At 38.2% G+C, this 25,105-nt stretch overlaps 3 protein-coding genes across 4 annotated transcripts in view; 2 read left to right on the top strand and 1 right to left on the bottom strand.

Annotated features, from left to right (window-relative positions):
- LOC140155893 (cyclin-C-like) overlaps positions 1-25,105 on the top strand; it is a 70,547-nt gene that overhangs the window by 14,782 nt on the left and 30,660 nt on the right. The window lies entirely within an intron of this gene.
- LOC140155892 (uncharacterized) lies at positions 2,084-18,776 on the bottom strand. Of its 2 annotated transcripts, none has more exons than XM_072178895.1 (8): positions 18,726-18,776; positions 9,506-9,573; positions 7,797-7,842; positions 6,260-6,419; positions 5,451-5,563; positions 4,854-5,015; positions 4,296-4,480; positions 2,084-3,476 (listed from the first exon to the last, which is right to left on the bottom strand). In XM_072178895.1, the coding sequence occupies exons 2-8, from the start codon at positions 9,523-9,525 to the stop codon at positions 3,329-3,331; spliced, it is 834 nt and encodes a 277-aa protein (XP_072034996.1). In that variant the 5' UTR covers positions 9,526-9,573; positions 18,726-18,776; the 3' UTR covers positions 2,084-3,328. The 2 variants fall into 2 exon arrangements, with proteins under 2 accessions (XP_072034996.1, XP_072034995.1); XM_072178894.1 differs by lacking the exon at positions 18,726-18,776 and adding an exon at positions 15,581-15,667.
- Positions 18,578-25,105, top strand: part of LOC140155895 (uncharacterized) — a 40,943-nt gene continuing 34,415 nt past the window's right edge. Inside the window, 2 exon segments of the mRNA XM_072178898.1 lie at positions 18,578-18,775; positions 22,209-22,302. Coding sequence (XP_072034999.1) covers positions 18,615-18,775; positions 22,209-22,302 — 255 coding nt within the window. The 5' untranslated portion in view covers positions 18,578-18,614.

A 25,105-nucleotide genomic window follows, 5' to 3' on the forward strand; every position in this document is an offset into this window, starting at 1 on the left:
CTGGCCTTTTGACCATTCCCTCTATAATCATTTTATTAATCCTTCATTGTAGCAATGTGGTTATCATACCGTGAAATGCAGGCATGTTGCCTATGGTGGTTGGCAATAAGTAAGGTTTGCATGAGCGAACTAAAAAATAGCGCAAGCATAAACAAAAGAAACTTTGTTCGTATGATGAGAGATGTCGCAAGGTCTGAACACTGTACCGGCGTCAGCTGAATTCAAGTACGCTTAGAAGGTACAGGCATGAAACATTCCAATCTATGTGTTTATTAATCTATGGTTTTTATTAACTTGGAAAGTATTTTGTCTGTTTTTTTATTATGGAAATAAAGTTGTATTTGAATTGCATCACCTGTTTGAATCATGTCTGATATTGTGGTTGCTCCTTCATGTAAGAAATCACCAAAACTGGTCTAGTGTGAAAACGGATTATAAGCTTTATTCCGTATAATCCATTATAAGTCTTTACTAGACTTATTCCACCAGCCACCTACACTGCGCATGTACTGTGTTATGCTTCGTAGTGACGACTGATTATCTTACAGTTCAAATTGTGGCGGACCCATGCTTGCAACTTTGGTTAATGCGCCATAGCGCGACTGACTAGCGGCGCGCGTGTACCGCTCTGTGTGTACTGCGCCGTTGTGACAAGATCACGCTCTGAAGTTCTAAAAACAACAAACTCGGTCTTGGACACAACTGCGCAGTCTCTGTGAAAGTTTGCAACCTACTTAGTATTCATGTGCAACCAGAATCTGGTAGCAAAAGTCCGCCACTTTTTTTCCATGTAGTTTTCTCAGTCGTCAATTCAGAAGGTTGACGAATGAGGGCAGCAGTCTAAGTCTTTACCCATGTCTTACATGAAGGAAATACCAATGTTGTTCTCAGGAATCAATCTTGAAGGACAGTGATGTAACTTTCCCATGGAAGATGGCAGAAAGTTTATTCAAATGTAAGGTTAATATTAGAATGTACTAAACTTGTCTACAAAGATTAAGTTGAACATGTCTTGAAACAATAAATGTATATGAAGTTTACCATAGAGATACTTGAAGTCTGATAGTGTTACCTTTTTGGGTCAAGTTTATATAGGTAAAAAAAAATCTTTAGATTAATTATAGGCCTGGGTTATACCATTTGGATGTGGCAAAAGCCTGTTTCTACTGAGAATATTTACCATGTTGGACAAGGGTCACCCCTAATTCCAATTGTATTGCATACATGTACAAGTTACAACTAAGCAAATAAGCATACCATGTGCAATAACAGCCTGTTGGCAATGTTTAGCCATGTCATTAGTACTAAATAGTAGAAACACACTATAAGGTGCCACTGGTATTAGGTTGATATCATTAAGTTAAGGTACAAAGACACAGAAAATATTTTTCAAATGAAGGTAAATACCATTTATTAACATTTCAAACAAATTGTTTCCCTCTTGAACCATGCATTTGTAGAGTTCGGAGGCAATAACTGATACATCCATTTTTCTACTTGAAATGCAAATACCGTAGAATTCCGTCTAGAAGCATATATGCCTCTAAACGAGGGGTTTTTTTAACGAAAGATATGAAAGGCCAATACCCTTCTCAAAAACATTGCAATAGATTGGTCTTACAAATATTCATGTTTGTACAGCCGCCTTTATCAGTAATATAGTTGTTCAAACTCCAAATAATGTTTTTGTTGAGAGTGTCTGCCTCTTGTCTCTTGTGTCAAAAAAACCTCGTTTAGAGGTATATATATGCTTGTAGACGGAATTTTACGGTATAAGTGGTGAAATATAAAGAAAATAATTAGAACATATATCCTACTTATGATATAAAATTGGATCCATTGAGCCCATATTTATTGGTCAAGTGATGAGTTTTAAAATATTGCACGAGACGTAAATGTGAGACCAATAAATATTGGGCGTAAAGCATCCAATTTTATCATTTATATGTTTTAAATCCAATATTTTCATGCACTTGGATTCATCAAACATGTTAATGATCATAATTGTCTAATTTTGCCTTGGAATTTTACAAGAAGGGTGTCAATTTGCAGCATTATGGGTGCATGTTGGTGGTGATATCTCAAGTGGCATTTATCAGCTTTTGCATCTGAACTCACAGGATTGAAGCTTCATACAGATATTAAACATATGGCTGACAAATGTTGTTTTTACTGCTAAAAACAGGTCACATATATCTCAGTAGTAATTAATTTGGAGCTTATTGTACATTTTTATAAAGCCTTCATAACATACCAGTTGCCATTTAAAGGGGAATTTTGTGATCCACATGCCTCATCCCCCTACTTTTATAAAAAAAAAAGTTGAGATTTTGACACCACTGGAAAACCTCTGGCTACATGTTTATGTATAAAAATGTTATTGCAGATAAATTTGTTTGGCAAAACTATCGTAAAAATTTGATTTATGTTCTGGTTAACAGAACAAAATTACAACACTGGCCTATGGAGCACTGTAATACACAGAATCATACATAACTCAAAACGCAGACTTTTAGTACCCATACTCGTACCCGTAATCGAGTCCCAATTTCCATACCCGTACGCGTACCCTTCGGGCTTCGGACCCTTACCCGTACCCGTACTCATGTCCTATTTTGACTTTGAACCCGTACCCGTACTCATGAACTGGGACCCGTAGCTGTACCCATACCCATGGCTTGGGACCCGTACCCGTACTCATGACGGGTCCCAATACTACAAGTCTGTGACAAAACGCAAAATCAGAATCTTCTGATAAATGTCATAAAAAGAGGATGATAGAATCACCAAACACTCCTAAAATAAGAATTAAAGAGTATATTACATTATAAATCAAGTCACCCTTTATGCAAAAAAATTAATAAATAAATGTGATAAAATCACAACTCATTGACTGACAGCTCCACAGGTGTGCCTATACTTGTCCCGTTGTCTCAATTGATTAAATTACAATAACCCTATAAAGTCACTTCTTTGTTTATATTCTGGGTGTTTTTAAAAATAGCGAAACAAAGTGCATAAGCTTTCCGATTCTGAATCTGCTGCTGCTGGATTTATGAGATGAAATAACACCTTTATTCACACATTATTTGGGAAAATATTCAACAAACTTTATTTATTCTTTAAATTCTCACTTGGCCCGATTCTCAGGGCCGATATTATCTTCATGAAGTGGATGATGGATTGGGTGGTTGAAAAGTTACATCGGCATGCATGTACAGTAGAAAAGTTACATCACCAAGCAAAAATCTACATGCACTGGTGCATGTGTGCACCCGGGTAAAACAAACCCTGTGTGTGAACATATGAAGAGTTACACCATTCAGTTCTATTTAGCATGGCTTTTTACAGTTTTTCGTATTATTTCTATATCACTAGGTCTTGTATGACAACACCCTCCAATATAACGCACACCTAAATCCAACCATTCTGGTAAAAGCTTTGTCCATTCTGTCAGCACACCTGATGAACTTTCTCTGCAGGTAATAAAGAAGACAAAATAGAGTCATTCAAAACAAAGAAAAAGAAATGTCTGTATTTTTTCAGAACAATGGGGTGAACTAATGACTAATGGATTAACCAAATTAAATTTTCTAGAAATGCTGTTGCCCAAGAGTAAACAAGTGAATGTTGCCACCCTACACCCTGTATTTCTGTACACCGTAAGGCCAAGAGAGCGGATGACAATTAAACTGCAAATTTGTGACTCCTAAAGGCAAGTATGACATTATTTTGAAAGAAAATAAGAAAAGTAAGGTGAAAGATGGGGCTGTCTAGTCTCAGCATTTTATTGAATAAACACTGGAAAAGGCCAATGTTTTGTTATGTTTTCTGAAACATGATAGAGAACTTTGGTCTTATCATGCTAGTGTTAATGATTATACAAATTCACTAGTTGCAGTAGTGATTGATATACACCTTTCATTCTGCTGAATAAACCGAGTTTTTAGGTAATTTTTTACTAGCTTGAAAGCATTTTGTATTTCTATTTTTAGTATTTTAACCATTTATACAAGTTGTTGGACAATTTGAAGCTTAAATTCTTGTTAGCAATTTATATATTGTTGTCTGTGTCAGTACAAATGCAACTTTCAATCACACTGCCATGATGTACTGAGTATGCTATATGTTTGAAACACTCTGCTTCAAAGCCATAAAAAAGTCACGTTTTCTGTTTCTAGTTTCATAAGTAGTGTGATCTTGATGTAGCAGCATTTAATAAATGCTAATATAAATGCTAATGTACACAAACTTAAATTTATCCACATTTGCAACTTCACTTCTACAATGCTTACCCTTTTGGATTGACAATAAAAGGCCTTCCTCCTGTAGCCCCCTGAGCTGATCTCAACAAAGGGGTAATAAATTGTGGCCTGGTGCAGTTTAATCCTACAGCAAGCAACTGATCTGGAGATGACATCTTGCATATGCTGGCTACAGCTTCAGCAAAGCTTTCTTGATGACATGTTTTGGTTTCACTCTGTAAGAACATAAAGCAATAAAGCTGAGTGTAATACTGTGAAAGTTGACAATACATTATTTTTTCTCATGCTGCAAAAATATCAGAGAAATCTTTTTGTTTGCTTTTTAATTTTGCTAACATCAGGTTGTCTACATTGCACATTTCTGTGTGACTTAAAATCTGCATACATTCACATTTCATGTCAGTCATACTCAAACATTCGTATGTAATAAATGGTTTCACAATTCCATTACTTACTGGTTCACATGGTTTTGGAATGTGTTTTGCTAATTGTAATAGTTGAATTAAGTGGCAATCAGTACCAAGTTAGAGGTAATAGGAATTTCCAAATTAAATGAGTACTGATACAAAGTTTTTACATTTATCTTACCTTACTGGAGAAGGTGAGAAATGCCTTGACACCAGGGAACTCTGGGAGGATTTGTACGATAGCTTCAGCTTCTTTCTGAGCAGGAATGGTTTCTATAGCTAGCAGATTGATTCCAGCATCCAGCAAGATTTGAATGTGTTTCCTATGCCATGCCTGCAACTCCTGCAATATAAGGTAAAAAGTTATAATATTCATGTTGCAACATGTGAAGTACAATCTGTACACTAGTGTTATGTAGGATCTGCAGTGGGGTTCTGAAACATTGCTGACCAATTGTTTGGCTTGGCTTTTGGGGTGCAGGGCTGTAACTGGTATGATCACCCCTCCAAATCTGGCAAAACTAAAGTTGGTACATTTGTTCCCATTTTAAATTTAACCTGAACCTGCTGGCATCCATCTTAGAGATGCCTTAAAATTAGTTTTAAAAACCAACATTTGGACAATTTGTTGTAAATTTTAGCTCAAACCTCTTCCAACAAGTGTATTTCAATAAAAAAAAAATGATTAAAACATTGCCCTATGGGGCAGTAACCAAAACTTGTTCCAATTAGGCTACATTTGGTAACATACAGAAAGCCAAACAACCCTGTTACCTACTTCTGTTGTCATGGAATCCACATAATTTCCATCATAGTCTGAGTCATTGGCTAACCAAGCTCCATAGCATGCTATTGAAGCTGCTATTTGAGGCTTACTTCTATCTGTAAATACTGGGAAAACAAAACCACACAAATATTACACATCAATTGATATACATAGAAATAAAACAGAAATTGTGAAGATGAATCAATTACAGTATTCAACCTAATTCACACAAGAATCTTAAATTAGTCATTGCAAGGAAAAACTAAATATTATTTACTGCATTATCAATGCTCCGCACATTGGCAGTTTCAAAACCCAGCTCAGATCTCACCTTTATCTACACTAACTACAGATGTTGTCAATTATTTTCATACTTTTCCCCAAGCCAACTGCCACTGCCAGGGATTGAACCTGGGACCTCATGCAACAAAGTGAGCACCCTAACCAATTTGCCAAGCTCCTCTATATATTTACATTGAATATGAAGAGGATAACCTGAAAGTGCAATAGAGGGTATGCAATACGACGTCACTCATAACAGAGTCATCCTCATTTAAATAAAATTCTGTCCTCCATAAGGTACCACGGGAAAATTTGCATGATAATACAATAAAACGTGTGATAGGTATGAATGGTTGTGGAATCGATCTAGAGACTTGCCCCTCTGTCATCTTAAGTTATCTTAGAACTGTCCTCCAGCATGGCTGCCATTTCAATTGTTATACCGTTCCAGTTGGTTTATTGCATACACTCTATGGAGAAGGAATTTCATGAAGGATGCAGTGGTCTATACTACTGACAGACCATGCATTGTATCTTACCAAGCTCTTCACGCTGCTCGGCACTTCCATCTATTTTAGATTGATAATCCACCCAGAATTCTTCCACAGCTTCTTGCGCAATCTTGGCAGCATTTTGTATCACGCTTACAGCCTTCTGTTCAGACAGACCTGCATACTTCATGTAGCCATCAACACTTGCCTAAAATATATAAGTTTATATCATCTATATGTCATTAATATGAAACAATATTTGATAAAGCAATCTGTGATCTCCAAGAAAGATTTTAATATCAAACATTGGAGAGGTTGAGATTCCTTACGCCTCTAAGCTTACGCCTGTGTAGCTTTCAAAATCATGGTGCAGCTATAATACAAGAGTGATTTTGAATAGTGAGATGGGTGTAAAAAATCACAACCTACAATCAAGGAAATATATAGTTGTCACACTCTGACAATATGTGGGAAGTCTTCATTGCTGCTCTGAGAGTTCAAACAATGTTAGATGAGAAGTTCAAACCTTTCCCCTGCCCTCCCCCATTACCCCTCAACCAATGTTGGGGGAGACTGGAGAGCCCAATGGGAAAAGTCTTTTCATCAACATTGAACTAGGGGAGAGGGTATGCCAGAGTGTGCCAACATTAATTTCAGAGCTGGATTTACCTTTTTGGAGGCCCTGGGCCAGGCCAAAATTTGGAGGCTCCAAACTCACCATGAGGAAGGCATGTGCACTCAAGTGCAGGCCAAGTTTTGCTTCAGGTATAAGATCGACAGTAGCCGCGGGAGCAATTACAATTTAGAGGGAGACAAGCTTGCAATTTTACCCTATTTAGGAAGACACCGGCAATGTTGGGGCCCTGGGCCCAGGCCCATCTGGCCCAATGGTAAACCCGGTCCTGATTAATATCCTTGATTGTAGCTCTCAATTAAATCTGCTCTCCAAAATTGGAATACAGTATCTGCCTAATTAATTAACCACAGATATTTTCTTTTACTTAGTAAAAAGTATAAAGGTAAAACGTATAGGTAAATCGCTTCTTTTCAGAACCATCAGTATAAGCAAGGGGCGGCCTACATGTCTCATATTCTTAGATACTTTGTCCTGAAGAAATCAGTGCTACTCGTGATAAAAGCTTGACAGTTCAAAACTATTATGAACTCCCGTCGTAAAAGCCTGTCCCACAATAAAATCTACTGCGTTATAATATACCCCTGAGGTCTATCGATACTAGTACAATATGTATAAATTGTGTATCTTGTTTTTGGTGCATTTGAATTATTTTAGATTTACATTACAGATGGACACATCCAATTTCACAATTGTAAATACACAAGCTGCCTTCCTGTAGAATGGTCATACTTGGTGTTTAGCAGTTTCCAGCGTTGTAGCTACTATTTATATGTTGGGTTTGTCACATCTGAGCAAAGGGTAAAGAATTGCCCTCTTCTTGATCCAGGAACCTTGCACTGATTCTTTTTACTTTGAAAATGTGAGACCTTTTTGATAATAGTTCTACTACATATGCAAACCTAAGTTTGGTCAGTTTAAACAATATTCAAAAAACATTTAAAACCCTACCTGATAAGTCCCTGTTTCTATCACATCAGCACCATATTTCAAGAAACTGTGAATAAAGGTAAGGAATTAAAGTATTAGTTATTATAATAATGAACATGTAATTGTTGAGATTCTCACATGGCAATCATATCCTACCTATACCGGAACCAGTCGGGTATAAGCCCCCCCCCCCCCCCTAGATAGGCAATTTCACTTCAAACATAGGGGTGGGCTTATAACCGGTAAGGGCTAGTAGTTGAATTTTAAAATAAGAACAATCCGCCCCATTTGAATATGCCTGATGTACCAGCAATTTCCATCATCTATGTCAATTTTTTTAATTATAAGTATGGGATGTTAATTTTTAACTGATATTTTTTTATACATTTGTTCTAAAATGTGAAAGAAAAGCATTGATATGCTTTAAGAACTAAGCCAAAATTACTACTGGGCTTATACCCAAGTGTACCCTTGTTCTCAGAATGATTTGAAAAATAGGGGATGTAGCACTAATTACTTGGTGTAGCAATAGTACACGTTCTGTTTGCTAGTTGCTTTGATGGGGGTAGTAATGTACATAAAAAGATGTACAATTACAAGCAGAGCTTCCAATTTGAAACCCATACTAAAGTACAAAGCTATTGACCATCACGGGCAACTAAGGTTTTGTACAAAGCAAACAAACCAAAGTTTATTAACTTTATAACATAATAAAATCATTCCTTTCACACAAGTTGAAAAACTGCTAAAAAGGGTTTCTGCTAAAGAAGGCATATATACACTTATCATATTTTGATCCTCAACTGATACATTGAAAATAAGGCAGATCTTGAATCAGTAGTCTTTCCTGCTCAGGCCTGTAAGCATAGGGTGCACCTCCAACCCATAAAAACAATCCACACACAAAAAAGGGGAAAAAAGGTCCACTTTTTGATGTAAATCCTGCATTCAGGTCTGCCAGCTTTGCAATCAATATGCATATACCAAATTCCCTACCCCAACTCAAACCATCACACCACCTACTCCACTGCTTACCTCATAACACTCATCAAGTACCCCATTCCTAACTGTACCTCACCCCAATCCTTTATCCTACTCATCCCCCAGCACACTTGTAGCCCCTTACCCAAATTCATTTTCTAGAAAATGTATAAACTTTTAGATTCATTTTTGTTCAGGTGACATTTGATATTAATATCAGCAAAATTGTGGTCACTCATATTATTTATAGCAGATATGATATTTGAGTATTTTCCAAATTCATTGCTTTTCTACATTAATTTTTCAGTGTTCAGGTGAATTCAGGGTGTTTGCTAGCCACCCGTCCATCCATCATTTTGAACAGGCAGTTTGCTTCTGTGACAGGCAAAATTAATGCTTCTGATATAATGCTAAATTCTAAAAATGAATGCTTGAATAAGTTGTGTGAACTCAAAACAAGACCAGACAAGTAAATCAAGGATTACACCAATAGCTTTTTGAACTGTCTGAACCCTAGACATGACAGAAGTTTGGTTTATTTATGTTTTCAGGGTCAAATTTTGGACAGGCAGTTTTGGTGAAAATGACAGGCACTTATCAAATCCCCCGGTCAAATCCTAGCTAAGACCCGGTGACATTTGATATTAATATCAGCAAACACAACACTGTGGTAACTCATACCAGTTGATATAGAATTTTTTACATGTACCTAATTTATTCTTTAAAATCAGAAACCATATAGATCATACCTGGCATGTAACTGCTTCATAGCTTCTGGCTGATTTAAAAGCACTCTTGCAGTCCATAGCTCATCATGCTAGTTAGAGGAAATGAAAAATATGTTATATAAATGAAATTATTTTAAAATGACATATTATCACACTCCGACTTATGTTGCAATGTATCGTATATATATTTGAACCATACTTTTGGGGTTTACAGAACTTGGAAACTAACAATATTTTTATTGTCCATCTTTTTGCCATTATTAAACTAGACTACCCCGTAGTCCACTTGCCCATTGTGCATACTCTGGATATTGTATTTAAGCTTAAAACTCGGATTTAATTAATGTGTGCACAATTGATAGATTTTCACATCTGATCAGTCACCCTACTCCCTCTGTTTGTTAGCTTCCCAAGTGGACTACTGACATTGCCTTGCGGTTAAGATTTTTAACACGGGACTCTATGGAGAGTTAGGCCAATTTTGGCCTAACTAAAATTGGCCATGATGTAATGCATCTTTAAATGGATCTGCCTTGTGATTGGTAACCATACCTCGCTATGGTTTAAATCGTCTGGGCCCGAGCCATTACCATTAACTACATCGTAAACAACTGTCTGTGGTATTTGCGGCGCTTTTGTGTTGACGCTGAAAGTTAATCTCTCATCAAACATCTAGCGCACTTGTGGTTAATGGACTGATAAACAAGTATGCTTGACAGTGTGTTTTAGAGAGCAAAGTCCAGGGGTAAAGTTCTGCTTACAATTCAAAGTTCATAGTCAAAATTTTGGGGTTCGCTATCAATAAACTGGTAGATTCCAAAATCAGAATTGTTCAGTATTAAAGTGAGCCGTTATAATTATGCAAGATAATGTTGCATTCAATTACTTTTATTGTCACTAATCGTCTGATATTTTTAACTCTTTATGACCATTTTACTATTGAATACTTTAATTTTAATAAACATCAGTATAATTTTGAGTTCAACGAAATGGGTTCATCATGACTAATAATAACATATTTTTAATAAAATTCGACAATGGCATAGTCTATTATTAAACATGCGCATATTTTTTTTTTGGGGGGGGGGTCAAAGTAGGGGCATCAATAACGAAGGGGCGGCGGAAGAAGAAGGGGCGGCAAAAAGAAGGGCGGCTGAAGAGGAAGGGGCAGCAAAAAGAAGGGCGGCGGAAGAAGAAGGGGCGGCAAAAAGAGTTAGTAAAGAAACAAGGCGGTTCTCGAACCACGAGTCTCGCCTGCTTCGCGATCGCCTGCTTTTACGATTACTTTTGGTAGAAGTAAATGAACCTGCAACAACCCATGGCGATTTGCCTGTTCAATTTGAGCTTGATTGGACCAATATTGGAATTTGACCTTTGATCCCTAAATTTTGGTTGGTCTCGGCTGGGCACAATTACCTTGCTGATGGTGACTGTAGGCCTACCCACCAAGTCTCATGCCCATCCGACAATTTTAACTAATTTGACCTCAGATGACCCCTACTGACCCCAAAATGACCTTCCAAAATTGGGCTCTAAATGTTGACTGTACATGTCATGCCCATACAACAGTTTTAGTCATTTGACTTCAGATGACCTCTGAGTGACCTCAGATGACCTTGCAATGACTGTCCAAAAATTTGGCTCTAAATGATGACTGTACCCACCAAGTTTCATGCCCCTGTGACAGTTTTTAGAAATTTGACCACAGATGACCCTGAAATGACCTTCCAAAAATTGGACTTTAAATGTTGACTGTAACCACCAAGTGTCATGCCCATGGATGACCTTTTATGATCCCAAAATGACCTTCCAAAAATTGGCTTTAAATGTTGACTGTACCCACCAAGTTTCATGCCCATACAACAGTTTTTAGTAATTTGACCTCAGATGACCCCTGGGTGACCCTGAAATGCCCTTCCAAAAATTTGACTCTTAATGTTGACAGTGACCACTTAGTGTCATGCCCATACGACAGTTTTTAGTAATGTGACCTCAGATGACCCCTGAGTGACCTTGGATGACCCCAAAATGACTTTCCAAAAAACATGACTCTAAATGTTGACTGTACCCACCAAGTTTCATGCCCATATAACAGTTTCAAGTAATTTGACCTCAGATGACCCCTGGGTGACCTTGGATGACCCAAAATGACCTTCCAAAAATTTGGCTCTAAATGTTGACTGTACCCACCAAGTTTCATGCCCATACGACAGTTTTAGTAATTTGACCTCAGATGACCCCTGGGTGACCCTGAAATGCCCTTCCAAAAATTTGACTCTTAATGTTGACTGTAACCACTAAGTGTCATGCCTGTACGACAGTTTTTAGTAATTTGACCTCAGATGACCCCTGGGTGACCTTGGATGACCCCTAAATTACCTTCTGAAACTTTGACTCTAAATGTTGACTGTACCCACCAAGTTTCATGCCCATATGGCAGTTCTAGTAATGTGACCTCAGATGACCCCTGTGTGACCTTGGATGGCCCCTGAAATTACCTTCCGAAACTTTGACTCTAAATGTTGACTGTACCCACCAAGTTTCATGCCCATATGACAGTTTTAGTAATTTGACCTCAGATGACCCTTAGGTGACCTCGGATGAACCTGAAATAACCTTCCGAAAATTTTACTCTAAATGTTGACTGTACCCACCAAGTTTCATGCCCATATGACAGTTTTAGTAATTTGACCTCAGATGACCCCTGGGTGACCTCGGATGACCCTGAAATAATCTTCCAAACATTTTACTCTAAATGTTGATTGTACCCACCAAGTTTCATGCCCATATGACAGTTTTTAGTAATTTGACCTCAGATGACCCCTGGGTGACCTCGGATGACCCGAAATAATCTTCTGAACATTTGACTCTAAATGTTGACTGTACCCACCAAGTTTCATGCCCATACGACAGTTTTAGTAGTTTGACCTTAGATGACCCTGGGTGACCTTGGATGACCCCGAAATAATCTTCCGAACATTTGACTCTAAATGTTGATTGTACCCACCAAGTTTCATGCCCATACGACAGTTTTTAGTAATTTGACCTTAGATGACCCCTGGGTGACCTCGGATGACCCCGAAAGAATCTTCCGAACATTTTACTCTAAATGTTGATTGTACCCACCAAGTGTCATGCCCATACGACAGTTTTTAGTAATTTGACCTCAGATGACCCCTGGGTGACCTCAGATGACCCCGAAATAATCTTCCGAACATTTGACTCGATGTAGCACCCCAACAGAGACATTTTTGACATAAAAACCCGTTTTAGACATTTTTTGAAAAATGCTTCCTTCACCCTAAAAGGTTGTTTTAAATGTACAGTTTCCTATACTTTTGTACATGAGAGACATTCTTAAAAGTCTTTTTTGGCCTAATGACTTGGCCTACATGACCGAAATTGATATATATAATGTAATATAAAAACATTATTTAATTAAATTTTGACCCCTCCCCTCAACTTCGAGTGTGTGGGAGGGGGCCACATGGGGGGTGCTAGTGAATATTTGACTCGATGTAGCACCCCAACTGAGACATTTTTGACATAAAAACCCGTTTTGGACATTTTTTTGAAAAAATGCTTCCTTCACCCTAAAAAGGTTGTTTTAAATGTACAGTTTCCTATACTTTTGTACATGAGAGACATTCTTAAAAGTCTTTTTTTGGCCTAATGACTTGGCCTACATGACCGAAATTGATATATGTAATGCGCAATATAAAAACAATATTTCATTAAATTTTTGACCCCCCCCAACTTTGAGTGTGTGGGAGGGGCCACATGGGGGGGGGGTACTAGTGTGCATCCTCTGGTCATACTACCCCCTACCACATTATGTTGACCGTATCCACCAAGTATCGTGCCCATACGACAGTTTTTAGTCATTTGACCTCAGATGACCCCTGGATGACCTTGGGTGACCTTGACGCACTAACCAATACAAACTTGTTCTGTCTGGGGTGAAGATGCACCCACCCACCAAGTTTGAAGAACGTGCGACCCCTAGTCTCCGAGAAAATAGGTTTTTGCATTTTATGCAAATTAGGTACTTAATTACCATATTTTGCGCTGAAAATCGAATCGGATTGAGATCCTCTGGCCATACTACCCCCTACCACGTTTCATCATCATAGGGCTTAGGGATCTTACGAATCCCCCAGATACAGCTCCATAAGGCGGATTTCTTCAGATTTCCAACCATATTTGTAGAATCGTTCCGCATAAATTATGCAAATTAACAACTAAATGCGCATACTTTTCGCCGAAAAACTAATCAGGTGATCAGCAGATGTGTATCATAGCTGAAACCAGGTTTCGTTACCATGCGCCTGACGGATCTTGAGATAGTCTGTCCACAAACTCCGCTATCAATTTGCGCTGATTTGCGCATAAATTATGCAAATTAGCTATGTTAATTTGCATATTTTTCACCTAAAACATACGGTTACGGAGCAAACTTGGATACCCTTCCTCCCACCAAGTAGCGTCGCCGTAAGTCTACGGTTCCCCAGATACAGCTCCGGACGGACACACATACATACATCCACACACACACACACACCCCCCCCTCCACACACACGGACAGACAGAAATAGTGATTACTAAGTCCCATCCTGAACAAAGTTCAGGCGAGACAAAAAAGGGCGGAAAAATTTGAAAAAGCATAATAAACTGAAAAAATGGTACTATACATTGCTTTTACTAGGGCGCTAGAAGACAGCCCGAAAAGTGAAAAAGTGAAGAGCAAAAAAAAAAAAAAAAAAGGAATGTAGGCGCCAGCACCCTAAAAGTAACACATTTTGATGTATAGACGAATCCAAATACACGCATCCCTACACCTGACTAGCAGCCTTTAGTTGGGTCCCCGCCGGCTACAATGCATCCAAAATGTGAAATGATTCGGCCTTGGTGGAAATTTTAAACTGCATTCTTCCATCACCCGTTTTACACCTTCCGCGAAAACACAGGTAGACAAAAAAAAATGATTTAAGTTTACAACACAATACAGTTCCAGCAGTTGTGCAAATAAAAGCCGCTTTACACCTTAAGAATGTCGAGGAGGGTTAATAGAATAATACAATAGAGATAATTCCGCAGGTAATCCCTTCGCATCCATAGATGTACAAATGGATGAACAAAAGGACTATGTGTGAATAGATGCGACAGGATTACCTCTATTGTATATATTATTCTATTAACCCTCCTCAAATCTTGCATCTTCTCTAGGTGTTAGGCGGCTTTTATTTGCACAATCGGGCTCAAAACCCCAGGTTGGTGCTAGCGGGAAACCAAAGATGGCCGACCAAATCCTGACCATGACTTGGCTCGTTGGATTCGTCTATAGTACCATTTTTTCACAATTTGTTATACTTTTTTCCGCCCTTTACTTTACTTATTCTTTTTGCCGCCCCTTCTTTTTTGCCGCCCCTGTTTTTGTCGCCCCTTCTTCTTCCGCCACCCCTTCGTTTTGGCCGCCCTCTGCGTTTACCCCAGGGGCTTGCGCCCCAAAGCCCCAAAAAAATACGCGCATGGTAATACGTCTGCTCATTCTACGTCTGCTCCACTCCAAATCTGCTGCATTCCTTTTCGCTGTATACTTGTACGTTTGCTGCAAGTACCCCCGATATGATGTCATATATGATGTCCTATAGTGCAATATCACTGTTTTTATTATCATTGTTGTTTGTATGTAAATTTTATGCCTAGCTGGTCTAGTTTTTATTGTATTCCTAATTTTGTTAAATTGTGCAATCTGATATATACTTAATGTAATGTATTTTAATATGTATTGGTTATTTTTTGATGTTTTAAGTTTGACACCTGGGCCAAACTGAAAAACAGTATTTACACTGAGTTTTGTTACCCAGGCAAAAGAAGATTTAATAAATAATAAATAAATACCCAACCTCAAATCGTGCAATGTTATGTTTAAAAGAACAAGAACATGTAAAAAGCATGCATGTTCAGATAGCCACAGGCCACACCAAGCGTTTTCGTGCAGGATAATAAGCATTCTGAAGGTTCTGAAGGAAAGTTCTTGTACTGGTACTAGCATTGTGAGGCTAGTACTAGGGCTAGGCCAGGATGCCCACTTACCCCTGGATATTTGGTTATTCCTGCAACTTCCAATTCAGTTCCCAGACCTCCATCTAGAACTGTTACACTATCACTCATGGCCTGATGGCGAATTTTATGGCGAATATATCGAAACTGTCGTGATAAAACGCCAAGAATAACCCGCATGAAGACAGTTCACAGTTTGGAATTTCCCAAGAATTGGAGACTGGCTAAAAAGAGCCCGTCACCACTTTTAGGGCACACAACACTAAATCTATTCAGTTAAGGTTTCGGAATGATTTGCTGGTGTGCGCCCTTAAAAGTTTCAAAATCGGTTCGTTCTCAAATATAAAATGATCTTAAAAATAATAGATTTTAATAGAAACTTTCTTCTTTAAATTTATAGTTAAATTTTCAAATACAGATCTTGAAAAAAAAATGATTGAAGTCATGTGTCCAATACATAGGGCCTACAGAAAATATAGGCCTACAGTTTTTATGATTAAAAATTGAGTTTGACCAGAATAGCTATTCTAACCTTTCTTCAAAAATTCGCAACAGCATCTTTTAAATGGTTTGCATTTTAGTTCTCTTAAGGGGGATGTCATTTTCTTCGACAGGGGGGGTCATGAATATGTTGGTGACCGAACTCAATTTTTTTATGACCCCCACCCTATCGTGAGCAAAAAAATTTTACGGCCCCTACCTTGGGTCAAAAATTTTTATGACCACCCTTCGCCTACACAGACTCAAGACGAATTATTCATTGCCGGAACAAAGGTGAGGAGCGCACCCAAACTTTAGAGCGAAGAAAGTGTGTGGAGTGTGTTAAAAATTTGAGTGTGTGCGTAAAGAAGGCGCGTTATATAACGAAAGATTGTGCGCACATTTTGATTGTTAAATCAAAAGAATCCGCGAAAAAATTATAACTCTCCCTATATTTGGTTTAAAAATTCTATGACCCCCAGTATATTCATGACCCCCCTTCCGAAGAAAATGACAGCCCCCTAACGTAATAAAAGAATGTTTATGCCTTTCACACATTCAGATTTTTATTAGATTGTGCATTATGTTATACAACTTTTTTGGCCATCAAACACATTAGGCCTACATTCTTCTATTTTTAGGGCCTACAAGTCCACAGAAAAGTCCACAATACCTTAAAACAGATTTAGTTTTTACCGGAACTCATCCACGCGCATGGAGTGATTTGGTAAAAGCAAAAAAAAATATTTCCCCACCCGGGGTGACACGTTGAAGACCCGGGTCAATATGGGTCCTTTTCCATAGGCTATATATTTTGACGTTTTAAAGGCTTACGGCCCTCAGAAGTTCCTGTCTAATGAAGAATGGTACTTTTAATTGGTTGGAAATATAAATAGACATTATATCAAAGTTCTTTTGATGCAAAAATGGGCAAAATGTCCCGGCAAAATGTGACTATTTTAAGGGGTGGGGTATGAGTTACCCAATACCCATCCCATCTCTATATCATTTTACTGAAATGGTCACCCATCATTAGGCCTATATAGCTTTATATCATCAATAGGCCTATACCCAAAAACTTACAACAGCCCATCGTATCCGTAATACCATCACAGAAATAAGGGGTTATTAATACCGAACAACTTCAAAAGTCAAAACCAAAAACGATGAAAATGCACATCAGAACCTTTGAGTATCCCCGTACGTACGTACACCATTTCTTAGGGAGAGCCCCCCCCCTCCCCCCGGGTCCCGGTCCTCCTTTAAGTTTTGAACCCGGGGTTTTGAGTCCGACCGGTTTTGAGTTTGCTGTTATGAGTGTTTACTGCTAAATATAGGCCTAGTGTTGGTGGTGGTGGGGGGGGGGAAGCTGGACTGAACCTCGGACATCAATTAGAATGTGCATGCCTTCTCGTACCGTAAAATGGGCACTTTGGGCACTTTTCCGAGTTTTTAAACCACTGCTTCCAAACAAAACCCATTAGGCCTATAGGCCTATATCTCTCTTTTTTAATGACATTAGGGTTCCCTTCTACACCTTGAAGTTGAAAAAGATTTTTTAATATTCGTAAGGGTGCCCTAGGGGTTAAAAAATAGCCTGACCAAAGTTACCCCGCATTTGGGGCAACTTTGGTCAGCACGGTATTACATTCCATAAAAAAAAAATGATCTTCGCTGTATATGGGCAAGTTGTTATTTTTTGAGACATTTGACCCCTTGCAAAATTAATCAAGCACACATGCTTGCTCACAAATATCGATTTTTATTTTTTCTGAAAAAAATGTACAAAAATGCTAATTTTTGGTCAAAAATCCCGATTGGACATGAGCGACTATCATTTCTTCCAAATATATTTCTTAACAAATTGATACCAAATATGACTAAAAACAATATTGCTGAACGAAAATATGACCATTTAAAAAATAGGCCTATATAGGCCTACTGACCAAAGTTACCCCGCTGACCGAAGTTACCCCATCTTACGGTACATTTTACCCCGGACTTTTACCCTCATTTTTTTTTGATCCCCCTATTTAAGGACTGAATTTGTTTTGATATCCTCCCCCTCCCCTTTTTAGGACCCACATTTTTGACCCCCTCCCCCCATATTTTCCAACCCCCACCAACTAGGCCTAACACTCCCTAAAACTGGCAATGAAAGTAATTTTTTATATTATTTTAGGCGCTATGCCTAAAAGACTTTCGTTGTCAGTTTAGTTCCAACTGAAGGATTACATGTAGGATTAAAATATGTTTTATTTGTCAACACAGGATAATATTGCGCTCACTGATTTTTACTCGGGATTTTACGTCTCAGGAGTATAAATGATAGCAGCCGACAAAATGGCCTCATCCCGAGTGACGTAGGCTCGTTCATTGATTATGATAAATACTTGTCAAAATGCTCAAAAAAATAATACAATCATACATTCCCTGAACGAACTGTCATTCTATAAAGAAGCAGAAAAGTATATTTTTCATATAAGTAATCCGATTCCCGTCTTTTCTGACACAGAAAATTGATCACATCTTCACTTCCGGGTATTTCCGGAAATTTCCGAACATTGAACATCCGAATTAATCAAAAATGGCGTCCAGGCGGAAGCAGGAGGAGAAACATCTGACTCTTTTACGGGAGATGGTGGCAAAGGAGCACAATAAAACGTGTTTTGATTGCCATCAACGAGGTCCCACTTACGTTAACATGACAATAGGATCATTTGTGTGTACATCATGTAGCGGAATTTTGTAAGTTTACCATATCGTTGACCCTGTTTACACGTTGGTCTATGGCGATCACGAGTGTCACCATGACCGTCAATCAGCTCAGTGGAATGGTATTTACCGTATGCACCGTTCTGTTACGCACGGACCGGGCTTGCCCAACCCACTCACTGCACTGGTTGTGATAACTGTAGTGTATCCTAGTGTACCCCCCGGTGTACCCGCCCCGGGAACTGTACCTGCTGTCCATGGTAAAATAAACTTTCCAATAGCCCTTTCCATGTAAAAAGATCTAAACAAATGAAGACGATCTTACTTGTCTTTTTAAAAATTGAAATTCATGAATTATTGTATTTGTAAATATTATAATTATAATGTAATGAAAATTATTAATTTAAACTTCAACACTACTTGTTTATTTCGCTTACCGGGAGCCCAGCCGGGAGCACTTTCGAGGAACTTTCATCGGCTGATGACGAGGTCAAGGAAGCCCGGCCCCCAACTGCAACTGCAACTCAACACAAAAGTTGACAACCATGCATGCATGAGAGTTACCAAATCTTTCAAAAGCCCCCTTTGCAATGATTTTTCATCAAATTTACCCCCCTTTTTCATGCAAAATCGAGGACAAAATTTGGCCAAAAACAACCCCTTTTTTGTGGTTTTCAATGACTAGAATTTCAGATGCCCCTTATCATGACAATGTCAATGACAATGACACTAAATATTGACATAAAATTGACAGTGCAAATTAAATGCCCCTATTTTGCTGATTTCACTGTCAAATTTTACGGACAGTGCAAATTAAATACCCCCTATTTTGCCAATTTCGAGGTCCTTGCTAGTTGCTACTGGTAAAAAAATAACCCCTTTTCCGCGCAAGTTGGTAACTGTCATGGTTGTCAAATTTTGTGTTGAGTTGGGGGCTGGGCGAGGAAGTTCCTCGAAAGCGCCCCCGGTAAGCGAATAAACAAGTACCGGTAGTTTCCTGTTTCCCGCCCGCGTCCAAAGTAGAGAATTGCAAAATACCGTATTTAATTATTTTATTTATATTTTGGATTTTCTCTTTAAAAATAACTTTTAATGACTACCATTTGCTACTTTCTGACTTTGATCATATCATCTATAATGATGAATAAACATAGAACCTAATTGTACCATAACTTATGTATAAAATCAAACATAGTACCGGGTAGTTAAATAATTAAATGCATGCTCCTTGTCAGAATGGCTTGTAGGTTGCGACCACTTATTTTAAAATAAAGAAAATAAAAGATAATTATCTATTTTCTGTATTTTCTTTATTTTAATAATTAAAAGTCGCCTCATCCCTGGTTTTCAACCAGGAAACTAAGAATTAATTGTGAAGGGCCTTACGGGGGTACTACACCCCTGTCCAATTTTGTGCATATTTTTGCATTTTTCTCAAAATTATAGCACATTGGTGACGAGTAAGATACATTAGTCGCAAGGACTACAACTACTGCACTGAAAATTCAGCAACGCAAGACAAGTAGTTATTGATTTATTGATCAAATATTGGTTTTCCCTCATTTTTGACTGTAACTCCACAACTGTTGTCTGTGCTGAAATAAAATTTCCAGTGCAGTAGTTGTAGTCCTTGCCCCTATACCTATCTTACTTGCCACCAATACGCTATGATTTTTGAGAAAAATGCAAAGATAGGCACAAAATTGGACAGGGGTGTAGTACACCCTTAAGTCACAAAATGCTGAATTTTTTTTATAAGTGCCAGACTAGACTTGCAATCTTAGCCCTAAAGTCAGTATAGGTCTGAAAACTGAGTGCTAAAACTCTACTCCAGTCTGCCAGTGTGGCCTTTGATATCCTTTTGGGGAGTTCTAAATATCTTGTTCAGTCAATCAGTGGTTATTTTGATTTAGGGTGCAACTTTATAGACATTTTTCCAAATGTGTGGCTCCTGGTCCAGATCTGCTTATTTCGAGGCTTGACTGGGCCAAGTTTCAATTTTATACTAGGGGGAGGGTTAAGGGGATTGAAATTTTCTTTTGTGGGCTGCCTCAGCCTGTCTGCAAAGACCACACTTGTCTACCTGTACTCTATCCCCACTGGCAGTTATCATGTCAGTTCCTCTTGAACTCTAGCTTCAAATTTGTACACAATTATACATTCAAGGCTACAGTCCATTTGCTATCGTTTTTGTTAGATCAGTGTTGCCGTTGACATTTTTTGCAACGCATCTGAAAGAGGCATGGTCCAATTTTTCATGTTCTGTTTTCAGGGTTCTCCTTCCAGCATAAATTTTGCATCACAAAAACTGCTATTCACTATTTATTTTGTATAGCAATTCTCAAATTGTGCATAGCAGTTTTTTTATGCAATAAAATTCAGGCTGCGACAAATCGTCTGTCCGATAGCGCGGGGCAATCACATTTTTTGTCGGGCAATTAAAACTCTGAAGAGCTGTGCCCGATCGGGCAAGTCTAAATTTAAACCAATTAAAGCTTGATGATTTAAAATGGAGTATTTCTGTCCAACTTGGCGTGTTCACAGAAGTAAAAAAACGTCAAAACAAAGTAGAAAACTTCTTGAAATGGAACTCAAATTTCGCTAGGCACTCGTATCCCACACCAGACTTGCAGACATATACATATGCTAATGAACATCATGCCGTTACGTGACGTATTGGAAGTTTGGCCAATTATAGAACCTGTTTCGTGCAAATATCATGACGTCAATGACGTCAGCTGGCCATGTATTTGCATATGATTGAGATTGAGATGTATTAGTGGTTGGCGAAATACGTAAATCGCCGTGACTTTACTGACAAAATTTCACATAAAATACACATTATTTTCCACACATGTAAGAAACAAACAGTGAAATAATTGAATGTATGTTCATTTTTTATGCATTTCATGAATACTCATTTATTTATCAACTGAACTGAGAAAAGTATTGGATTTCCGTAAGAATGAAACTGCCAAATTCGGCACACTTACGGTATTATGCACTGCACTGCATGATGAGTACGGTATGTGACTTTGTCGACAATTGTTGCCAGGAATATGGGTTAATTTCGGGCAATTTCGGGCAACCAGTTTTTGGATATTGCCTGCCCGATCGGGCAAGCTAAAAAATAAAATTTGTCGCGGCCTGATAAAATTACATATTTTTGTAATGTAGGGCCTAAATAAACAGTTTCGCCATTTTCTCTGAAATTTCACATTGATTGCATAAATTGCCCACGGGCCGAAGATTAATCGCCAAGAAAGCACTCGCGATCGCGAAAACACGACCAGCTCTCTTTCATGGTTTCTTCCATGATTCATGCGACACCTTACGTAATTCTACCCCTGTTATAGATTTTAGATTTCAACAGAATACATGTACATCTAGATAATGTAACATGTCCTGTAGATTTGATTAATATTTCAAACAGGTTAATAACTTTTTCATTTTTGTCTCTTTACAGGAGAGGGTTAAACCCTCCACAAAGAGTGAAGTCAATATCAATGGCAAGCTACACACCACAAGAAATAGAGTACTTACAGAAACAAGGCAATGAGGTATGTTTCACAAAGAGTGATGTTAATATCAATGGTACCCGGTACATTATATCCCACAAGAAATAGAGTAGAAACATAGCAATGAGGTAGGTTTCACAGGGTCAGAAATTCTGCGAGAATCCATTCTCGCAAAGATTCTTGTCAACAAAATTGCAAGAATCTAAATGGATTCTCGTAAATATTTCAATTTATTATACAAAGTTATATGGCGAGAGTCCATGGATTCTTTCAAAATTCCACTGGGAGAATCATAAAGGATTCTCGCACTTGGTTGCAAATTTCTGACCATGTTTCACAATGAGTAAAGTCAGTATCAGTGGCACTGGCACACTACACACCACAAGAAATAGAGTAGAAACATGGTAATGAGGTTGGTTTCACAAAGATTACGGTATAGTTTCATTGGTAGTACACTACATACCACAAGAAATAGAGTAGAAACAGCAATTAGGTAGGTTTCGCAACGAGTGAAGTGATCAATGGCATACCGTACTACACATTAGAGATGCACTGATCACGATCGGCAGTTCTGAATCGGGACCGATATTTGCCTAACTGGTTCTGAATCGGGATCGGTAAAAAATGTAAACATTACCGATTATTGCTACCGATTACACACCGCCAGGGGTAGCGTTAACCCCCGGTTGGGGGTGAATGACCCCCTAAATTTAAAAAATATTAATTTTTCACCCTCAATATTGGGAATATGTGCAAGCTCAGGGGTGAACCCTGACCCTCTACTTTTGGACCTCATTCCTACCCCTGGCTACACTGCAAAATATTTTTCACCCCGGAGATTTAATTTTCACCCCATGTATTTGGATTTTCTGCAAGCTCAGGAGTGAAAAACACGGGAAAACAACCCCCGACTTTCGGGCCTTAATGCTACCCCTGCACACAACCTACTTTGGCCAGCATCAATGGCACACTACACACTACAAGAAATGAAGTAGAAACATAGAACTGAGGTAGGGTCACAAAGAGTCAAGTCAATATCAATGGCACACTACACACCACAAGAAATGGAGTAGAAACATCAGGGTTGTTTGATTTAAATCACTTGATTTTTTTTTAATCACTGATTTAAATCAACTTTTTCATTTTTTTACCATTTTTGATACATGTAAGCTAATTTCTTTGATTTTGGCTGTTTTACTTAATTCCTAATGTTTCTACAACTTTTGGATACAATTAAATACCTCTATATGATGTCACTTTATCTATTGCTGAAAATTCATTTTCAAGGTACAGAATTCAACAAGTTTTTGCCCATGATTTTACCAAAATTTTTTCTTTGAAATTTTCACATGTAAAAACATGTTTTGATTTTTTTGTAAATACCTGGTAGGATTGTGTATATGACTAGCATTCCACTGGTACTCTTTTGACTTTATCATGGGGTATAGCAGTTCTTAAAATTAAAGAAAAATTAAAAAATCAATTTAAATAAAAAAAATCTGATTTAAATTTTTGTCTCTGAGAAACATGGTAATGGGGTAGGTTTCACAAAGAGTCAATCAATATCAATGGCACACTACAAACCACAAGAAATGGAGTAGAAACATAGCACTGAGGTAGGGGTCACAAAGAGTCAAGTCAATATCAATGGCACACTACATACCACAAAAAATGGAGTAGAAACATGGTAATGGGGTTTGTTTCACAAAGAGTCAAGTCAATATTAATGGCACACTACAAACCACAAGAAATGAAGTAGAAACATAGCACTGAGGTGGGGGTCACAGAGAGTCAAGTCTATCAATGGCACACTACAAACCACAAGAAATGGAGTAGAAACATAGCTCTGAGGTAGGTTTCACAAAGAGTATTATAGTCAATATCAGTGGCACACTACACACCACAAATAATATCAATCACAATCTTCAGTAGAGTAGAAACAGCATTGAGGTAGGTTTAACAAGGAGTTTAAAATCGTCAATATCAATGGTACACTATACACCACAAGAAATAAAATCATACCAATGAGGTAGGTTTCACAAAGAGTGTAATCAATATCAATGGCACACTACACACCACAAGTAGTAGAGTAGAAACAGCAATTAGGTAGGTTTCACAAAGAGTCATGTCAATATCAATGGCACACTAGCACTACACACTACAAGAAATGGAGTAGAAACATGGTAATGGGGTACGTTTCATAAAGAGTCAAGTATCAATGGCACACTACACACCACAAGAAATGAAGTAGAAACATAACACTGAGGTTGGGGTCACAAAGAGTCAAGTCAATATCAATGGCACACTACATACCACAAGAAATGGAGTAGAAACATGGCAATGGGGTAGGTTTCACAAAGAGTCAAGTCAATATCAATGGCACACTACACACCACAAGCAATGGAGTAGAAACATGGTAATGGGGTACGTTTCATAAAGAGTCAAGTATCAATGGCACACTACACACCACAAGAAATGAAGTAGAAACATAACACTGAGGTAGGGGTCACAAAGCGTCAAGTCAGTATCAATGGCACACTACACACCACAAGAAATGGAGTAGAAACATAGCACTGAGGTAGGGGTCACAAAGAGTCAAGTCAATATCAATGGCACACTACACACCACAAGAAATGGAGTAAAAACATAGCTCTAAGGTAGGTTTCACAAAGAGTATTATAGTCAATATCAGTGGCACACTACATACCACAAATCATATCAATCACAATCTTCAGTAGAGTAGAAACATAGCATTGAGGTAGGTTTAACAAGGAGTTTAAAATCGTCAATATCAATGGTACACCACAAGAAATAAAATCATACCAATGAGGTAGGTTTCACAAAG

This window comes from Amphiura filiformis, chromosome 6 (assembly GCF_039555335.1).
Source record: "Amphiura filiformis chromosome 6, Afil_fr2py, whole genome shotgun sequence".
NCBI classification, from domain to species: Eukaryota; Metazoa; Echinodermata; class Ophiuroidea; order Amphilepidida; family Amphiuridae; genus Amphiura; species Amphiura filiformis.